This window comes from Amphibalanus amphitrite, unplaced genomic scaffold, assembly GCF_019059575.1.
Source record: "Amphibalanus amphitrite isolate SeventyFive unplaced genomic scaffold, NRLGWU_Aamphi_draft 000264F_arrow, whole genome shotgun sequence".
NCBI classification, from domain to species: Eukaryota; Metazoa; Arthropoda; class Thecostraca; order Balanomorpha; family Balanidae; genus Amphibalanus; species Amphibalanus amphitrite.
In genome coordinates this window covers 646,198-655,059 of record NW_024881759.1, presented here as the reverse complement: position 1 = coordinate 655,059, position 8,862 = coordinate 646,198, and the positions used below count along the sequence as shown (strand labels likewise).

The 8,862-nt window shown below is 52.6% G+C and overlaps 1 protein-coding gene across 1 annotated transcript; it reads left to right on the top strand.

Moving 5' to 3' along the window:
* The first annotated feature begins 4,357 nt into the window (after positions 1–4,357).
* LOC122386828 (probable glutamate receptor) lies at positions 4,358–8,640 on the top strand. Its single transcript, XM_043376464.1, has 7 exons — positions 4,358–4,372; positions 5,975–6,226; positions 6,542–6,639; positions 6,817–6,993; positions 7,339–7,571; positions 7,947–8,164; positions 8,626–8,640. Exons 1-7 carry the CDS (start codon positions 4,358–4,360, stop codon positions 8,638–8,640), a joined length of 1,008 nt encoding a protein of 335 aa, XP_043232399.1.
* The last annotated feature ends 222 nt before the right edge of the window (positions 8,641–8,862 follow it).

The window sequence follows — 8,862 nt, the reverse complement described above, 5'->3', positions numbered from 1 at the left end:
CTGACAGTCATTTTAAGACATAGACAATGTCACGACTTCTGACAATCATACACGAGGCCGGTTTTGACAAAAATATGAAAATTATGTGAATTCAGATGCGCCAAACATTTCTTTGGTTAGCCATATAGCGATTTACTCGGTTTGGTAAACTTGACTTTTTGATATTTATGGCCACTCGTGAACCCCATTTGCATCACTGTGCGCCGCGCCGGTCGGCAGATGAACGGTAGCCTGCATACGGTCACAGTTTCCGATCGCTGACTGTCGGCAGGTGAACGGTAACCTGTTCAGTTACAGTTCACCGTCCCCGCCTGTTGACAGGTGAACGCCAGCGGCCTGTTCGGCCTCTCGGACGAGCAGCACGAGTGGCTAATACTGAGCTGCGGCAGCCGCGTCACCGACCGCTGGAGCAGCCGCTACATGCCCGTCAACAACCACGTAATACGCCGCTAAGTAATCTAAAATGCGTCGTAACAAAGTCACAAACAGGCCATAAGCTGCAGTAATCTGGGATGCGCCGGCCGGTCGACCAAAGTGCTCGATTGACGCTGCGGTCCCACACAACAACGGACACCGCTAAGAGTAATTTGAGGAAAGCCGTGGAACACGAAGCTGCTTACAACTTATTTATACGCTGTCTTAGCAAACGCCATCAAAGCGACAAATGGCATGCTGCAATTTGGTAAAATGCGACATTTACCATATTTAGTAGGGTGGCGCAGTTATTTGACGATGGCGAAATCCGGCACGAAATATGGTAGGGCCAAGGGCTAAATGAATAAATCAGTCATAGCCTGAGGTGCAGCGGCAAAGTAGAATAACCCAGCAATAATGCAGAAAGCACATGGCCTATATGATCTCAGAAGATTTATTACACGAGACTACGCAGTCATAAATGGCAATACAATATTTATCTTGAAATGCTTTTTTAGCCTGATTAGTGTTATGATCTCAAACTCTATGTTAGTGCTGGATTTGCATTCATGCACTCCCAGGGTACCTACTGCGTATTCGACTTGAACTGAAAGGTTACGTCCCACTACTTCCCATATCAGCTTATGGTGTGATGTGTTCCACAGATATGCTCCACAGTCCACAGCTCAACGGTTAAAAATGTAAATGAGTAGCGAGCGTATCCCGCACCCGGACCCGAGCAGCTCTCCAGCTGCAGCGGGAGAGATGTTCAAACGGAGACCATGGCAATGGCATCCATTTGAGGTGACCTAAGCTGACCTGAGGCCAGGTTTGCCAACAGAAAAATCGCCGGCTGCTGGCTTTTCTATTTCATGCGACATGCAGTCTTCCATTCACAAGTTAAATGTAAAACAAACCACGCGAAAAGAATAATAGCAACGATGTGAAAACATCAGTTAGGCCGGCTGGTGCTTTTGCTTACCCTGTTTGCTTACAACAGCGTTTATATTTTTCTCGCGTGGTTTGCGAAAGTCGGGTGTGCTTTTAGGCAAAAATTGCATTGCATTTAAAAAAGGGCAAAAAATACCATCAGCCAGCGATTTCTGTTGATAAAACTAGCCTCTGATCTCAGCAGCGGCGTCACCACGGTTTCAGAACTTCTAGGGACACTTTTCCAGGACGTCGCCACAAACCTTCGCTTGAGTCTGGTCAAAGTACGCGATAATAGGCATATTCTTCGATCATGAAACGCGTGCCCACATCCTACTGCCTATGCATGTGACACATTGGTACTTTCAGAATGCATTAACCCTCGCCCGCACATGGGGGGGGGGTGGTTGCAACCCCCCCCCCCCCCAGGTAGTCTTTCTGCTCTGCACTCGACATTTTTAGAGCTAGAAAGCTGATTTTTCGTATAGCTGCTCCTCTATCCTTTCTTGATGTTCACTGAAAATTTCAAGTTTGTGTGATTTTTGGTTTTGGAGATATGACCTTGTTTTTCAGGTCATGTCATGACCCAAATGGTCAATTCTCAACATCTTGCGTTTGCTTGGGCCTTGTGAGCTTTTGACACCTTGATTTCGGCCTTTTTTGCCAGTCTTACCTCCCACCTATCATGGAACATGTTGCTCGACGATGTACAGGTGTCAAGGTCAGGGTCAAGGTCAACCTAGGTCATCTAAGATATTTGCGTTTTAGGCAAGCTGAATTTACTTTTTGTGATTTTTTTTGACTGCATTTCTGGTAAAAGCTTCTCAGATCATGATTTCATGTAATATGGACACATAAACAATCGGTGCACACATCAGTATACACACAGACACACACAGACATACAAACACATATAATTGACCTTGACCTAGCTTGACCTGAAATGACCTCAGCAGCAAAAATCTGGTCGGGTAGTGTGACAAAGAGGTTCTAGCTGGCCTGGCACCAGAAAACGGCATCGTCATCGGTATATGATAAGCAGCGCACTTGACATCCAACGGTGACCCAAAACAGCAACATTTTTTAGTTTGACCTGACCTGGAAGGTCAATGACTGACCTGAGAAGGTAAAACTGGGTATCATTGGATTCGTCTCTTCCCAAAGAATCTTTTTGGTCTTTACCGCTAAGCTCTATCTCCAACAGGAACGAAATAGCGCGGGGGGGGTGGCAACCCCCCCCCCCCCCATGTGCGTTCTAGGATGGGAAAATGGCATGTGCGGGCGAGGGTTAACACGCGCACCGACGGGGGGCGGATATCCGCCCCCCCCCTGAGGTTTTTCGCAAATAGCGGGAAAACCGCGGCGACTATTTGGTACGACTATTCCCTCATCAATTTTACACATGGTGTGCACGTTTGAACCTCCTACCTCTTAAGGTCAGGTCACCAGGTCACTTTGAGTGACCCAACCTCAAGTCACTTTTCTGCAACTTTGTCACCGTGCCAGAGCTACAGTAGATGTCGGAGGCCTTTGAAAGTCGCAGGATGTTATAAGATCATTAGTAGCTACAATTTGTATATCTCGGAATTTTGATACCGGTGACCTAAGGTCAGGTCAATTTCGCGACCTCCCCATTATAAGTCAATGGGGGAAAAATCAACTCCCTGTTTTTACCACTAAAACGGGTCAGAATGGCCCCATATACCATACATGACTTCATATACGATCAACCTTCACTACCTTGAGGTCTGTTTTGCTGTTGGGCAGCTGTAAGGTCATGTGACGTCATCAAAGGTCACCAAAGGGTTTTGGCCAATAACTCCGTACAGGAACAAGATAAAGCCGCGTGGATGGTCTCATTGTGTTCAGCTCGTCAAGACGCATCGAATGATATACATGATGACCTCGAGGTCACGTGACCTGAGGTCAACCTTTGACCTTGACCTTTAGAGGTCAACATATATATCATTCGATGCGGATTGACGAGTGGATCACGATGATGCCCTTAGTTTGTTCCTATCTTGACTAATTCGAAAGTTATTCGAGAAAAACTCTCCATATCTAGCGCCGCCCTTTTGACTTTTTCGACCCCTGTGACGTCATCTTTGACCTGACCTGAAAATGACCTTTGTAAAAATTGTAGATCTTGACCGTGCGTATCCGATACCGTTTACCGCTTGTCGCTATCTTGCTTCGTTCTCGAGATCTCAGGGGGGGCGGTCATCCGCCCCCCCCCCCCCCCCCGTCGCGTCGGTGCGAAGTTGGCGCAGACCCCCGTCGGTGCGCGTGTTAAATCATGCAATTGGCTCCAACTGCTCAGCTCATCCTTGAGCTGCTCTGCTCGCAGGTCCTCGGCACTCAGCGGTTTGATTTCCATCTCAATGACGGTACAAACCGACCGAATGCACGAGTCGAGGTCATGTCTGCGGTCACTTTTTGGCTTTGCCCTCCTTCATTGTCTTCCAAGACAAACGGATCAGTCCATCCACGTGCGGTATTTCGGGCCCCGGGTGATACCGCACCTCGAACCCGAAATTGGGTTCCGTAACCGGCCTCAAAGGCCGCTATGGGGCCCCAGATGCCGATGTGGGCCCTCAAAGGCCAGTTCGTGACGCCCAAAGGTAAGTCTTGGAACCCAGAGAACAAAATTGGGCCATCAGTGGCCGGTTTAGAGACCTTATAGGCTGGTTGGGGCCTAAAGAGACCAATTCGGGACCCTAGTATGTGGCCTCAGATGTCAGTGTGGGGCTCTTAAAGACTGGTATGGGTCCTCAGAGACCGGCATCGATCCTTCAGAAGCCAGTACGGGGCCCTCAGGGACACCTAAAGGTTAGTCTTGGGTCTCAAAGACACAAACTGAAGCATCAGAGGCCGGTGTGTTAAGAGGTCCGTTTGGGGCCTCAGAGACCAGTTTAAGACACTCAGAGACCAATACAGGGCCTAATGGCAGTTTGAGACCCACCAGAGGCCGACTTGGGCCCTCAGAGGCTAATGTGGGTCCCTACAGGCAAGCATGGAACCCTCAGGGGTCAGTGCGGGCCCTAAAAACGGCGTGGGCTGACGTTGAACCCCAGATGCCAGCAGAGGGCCCTCAGAGGCTAAGATGAGCCCTCAGAGGCTGATGCGGGTCGTTAGAGGCCGGCATCGGGTCTTCAGAATCCAGTGCGGGACCCTCAGAGGCTAATATGGGCCCTTGGCCAGCATTGGGGCACCAGAGGTCAGTTTGGGGTCCTAAAAGACCGGCATGAGCCAGCGTTGGACCCCAGAGACCAGCAGAGGGTCGCAAATGTCAAAATGGGTACTCGGAGGCCGATGCAGACCCTTAGAGGCCGGCATCGGGTCTTCAAAATCCAGTATAGGGCCCTCTGGGACACCTAAAGGTTAGTCTGGGTACCCCAGAGACAGAAATGATGCCACCAGACACCGATGTGGAACCCTCAGACGCCGGATGGGCCCTGAGGCCGGTTTAGGGGCCCTTAAAGGCCAGCGGAAGGCCCTCAGAGGTCAATGCGGGTCCTCCACGGTCAATGTGGGCGCTTGACCACCACAAAAGGGTCATCAGAGGTCAGTGTAGGACCCTCAAAGACCGGTATGGGAGCTGTTAATAGCTGGCGTGGGTTTCTTGAGCCTCGTGACAATCGAATAAAGGTTGGGGCCCATACGCCCATGGGGGCCCCATCGCTTTTGGGGGGGGGGGGCAAATGATATGATGGCCCCCTGATTTTCCTTTGAGAGGCATGGCCCTGATGCCCGCCCCCCCCCCCCCTCTACCCGCCGTCTCCGATCCCCACTCAGATATTCCAGAGGGAATTTTAGGAATGAGATTTAGGAAATGTTGGCTTGACCAGCGGCCGGCCCAGAGCGGCGGCCCAGTACTGCCCTGATCCTGACCTCCCGCCGGGTCCACGCGCGCTGTGGCGACCAGCCCCTCATACAGCTGAGTCTGCCCCAGCTCGAACCGGCGCGGGGCAGCTGTATGTCGTCATCGGTCGGGTTTATAAGCTGGACCTGGATGTAACCAGCCGAGTTCGTTTCAGCAATCATGCTGGGCACCATTCAGCAATCATGAATCGCCTCGGGTGTCTGCTCGGGTGACTAGGAAGCAAACTCGACCAATTTCTCGGACGAGTGCCGGCCTGCTGCATCCAGCTTTGCGGCGACCACACACACACGTGCCTGTAGGGCACCGTCATATCTGTGGGGAGGCGAGGCACACCGCTCGCGGGCATTTTTATTTACCGTGGCGATGTTGACGCGACCGTTCACAACATGTGTTGGAGAGCTGAGCAAGTTGCCGCCATTATCGTGTCCCGGGTTCTTTGCGTGTCCCCAGTAAAGGGAGCTCCAAAAACTTCTAGGGACAATCCCTAGTAGTTTTCGATGATTTCAAAACTTCTAGGGACAATGTCCCTAGTGTCCCTAGTGGTGGTGACGCCCATGGATCTCAGCCCGCCTACCTATAGATGATCTGTAAGCTGAGTGCTGACCGAATGACATTAATGGGCTTTCAGCCGACCACGCCTAAACTGGTCTGATTCCACTCTGCACTTCAAGCTGACCAGCTGGCCTAAGCTGACCTGACCCCACTGCGTCCTCACCTCATATGACCCAACTTCCCTCCTGTCTGTAGGTGACGATCGCCGAAATCTGGCGGGAGTCCAGCAGCTCCTCCGTCGGCGACTCAGCCTGTGACTCCGAGTCGGGCCCGGTGACTCATGTGGAGCTGATGGAGCTTTACCACCTGGCGCCCGGCCTGACCGCCCACCGACACTCCCTGGGACGCTGGTACCCAGACACCGGCGCACAGCGCTGGGATAACCACTCCATCTACGAGAGACGCAGAGACTTCAGCGGTCTGACCCTCAGAGTTGCCACCAAAGAGGTGAGCCGGAGAGAGAACTGAGCTCGGAGTCTGTCAAGACCACTCAAAAAGAGTCCAAGGCTTAGCCGAAGGCCAGGACCCGCGCGGAAAGCAGATGGCGGGGCCCCTTTTTATGTTTTCCTCCAACTCATCTCCTCGGCCATGAAGCAGAAAGTGACATCAATGCCTTGATGTGCCTTGATATCACATGAAATATCACATCAGTGCAAGAAGCTTAACACGCGACTTTAATACCTACACAGTACACACTGCCACGCCGCAGCCACCCATTGGCAGTGTCCGTTCGCCCTCTGATCAAGATGCGTCCGTTCACAGGGTGCTCCGGTGACCACGTTCCTGCAAACGCCGGTACCTGATGTGGGCGGATACATGGGCGAGATCTGGAAACTTCTCGCGAACGTCCTGAACTTCAAGTGAGTGGGACGAAAGGCAGATATCGCCTGTTATTGCCATAGTCGAGACTCCTGCACTGGCAATGATATGTAGCTTCTTTAAACGTAGGTATCAGGCAGGCATCAATGTCGTGATACACGTAGGTAGCACGACACTGGGCCAGCTGACACGATCAGCCTTCGGTGCGATGTCGCCAGTTACACGGTGGCTCCGTCCGTGGACGGCGAGTGGGGCGGCCTGGACGCCAGCGGCCGCTGGACCGGCCTGGTGGGCATGCTGCAGCGCCAGGAGGTGGACGTCAGCGTGGGACACCTCTCCATCACGCGGGACCGCAGCCAGGTCATCGACTACACAGAGAGCCTCTTCATGCTCGGGTGGGAACTCGCTACCCGAGCGCCGCGCTGCCGCTTTTTGTGACAACATGAGCTTGTCAGGATCGTAGGCAGCAGATTGGCAGATCACTTCGTCTTTTCCGGCCCGTTATGTTTCAATTCAACAGTGAGTTCCAACAGGCATAATTGTGCAGGGTGTATGCCATTTCAGTGTCGTGTTTCGTGCCTTGGTAACATAATTAATGATGTCATTGCTGCCGCCGCTAATTGTTTCCGGCGTGAAGGCCTGCATGCACTGTGAGCGACCGTTTTGACAACTGGTCGCTGCAGTGCAAGAGTTCTCAAAAGTCTGTTGTGGTTCATTAGCATGATGGTTCTTTTTGACAGGTACAGCCTATTCATAAAGAAGCCGTCCACGCTGGACTTCAGCTGGACAACCTATCTGGACTCGTTCGACGGGACGCTGTGGGCGATCTTGTGCCTGACGGTGCTTTGTGGCAGTGCCAGCATGACCTTCATGCACACCTTGGAGCGGCGCTGGCTGGCCACAGACCGACCCCGGGACAGTGACGGGCCGCTCGACACGCTGCTCCGCTTCTTCGGCATCGCCTGCCAGCAAGGTGTGTCTCCGCCCCACCTCCGCCATCAGACTCTTCCTTCTCCGACTCACGGGGGCCGTCTCCGCAACAGCAGTCCGTTCACGGTGTAATCTTGACATCTGTGAGCTTCGATGCGAGACGTATTGCCCTGCTCGGCGACCCGTAACTTCTCCTCTACCTGTGTCCAGAGCGCGGTGCCATCTGGCCTGTTTCTTTTCTACCCATCGACATTTTGCCTCATATCCACCAGCAACGCATGACCCTTTCTCCACCAGTGGCATGAGAGATCTGCTCCACATGTGCCCTGAAAGGATGCCTCTTTAAGACGCCTTACGCCTCCGGTTAACTACACTGACGAGCATCTGCGCTCCTGTGACCGACGCCCTCGCACTGCAGGCGCAGACGAGACGCCGGGCGGCATGGGCACTCGCTTCTTCTTCTGGGCGTTCTTCCTGGCGATGGTGATCGGTCACGCCGCCTACTCGGCCACGCTGGTCTCCTTCCTGGCCGTCCAGTCGCTGGTGCTGCCCTTCCACGGCCTGGAGGGCCTGCTCAACGACGGAACCTACCGGCTCGGAGTCGTCAACGGAACGTCCATGTACGACTACTTCAAGGTAACGTTGGCAGCAGTCCCTGAGAATGCGGAGCTTTTGTGCTTTAAGCATATGCCCGAAATTCTAAAAGCTAAAGATAATAAATTAAGTAGAATCGTGCGTGCAAAAGTAGATCATTAACAATGAGAGCAGCCCTTGCAAAGTGTAACTTTCGGCCAGAAGTAGCGAGTACGATGAAATCGGTCAAAAGGATGTTCCTAGGATGTGAATATCGAAAGGGGTGCACTGCTTGGGCCTTGGAGACGGGCCTTGGCCGCTGAGGGAGCCCATGGTCCAAGTGTCAACGACCGGATCCAAAAGAAAATGGCTGTCACAGTTAATGAGCCATGCCGTCACCAGCACTGCAGTGAACCATCAGTTATAGTTCGCAGACAATCTGCCACCAAAAGATCGACCACAGCGCCCCTGGCGGGTGCTTTGGAAGGCACGGTTCAATCGCCCACCGTGTGGTACCGCCCCAGTGCGGACCAGCGTGACCTCGCCTTTACAGCCTTGCTTGGGCCCTGTTGATAGCAGCACGCTGCTATTCCATTTCGCGAGCTCACGTCACACTTCTGGTAGTGTTGATGTCCATAAAGTTAGCGTCGTATTCGTATTCGGATTCAAATTCGAGTAATGCTTTCGCTCAAAATTGGCATACAGATAGCCCATGGCACGCTGAGTTCGAAAATGGTGACCTTTTTTCCTAGGTCAAACCG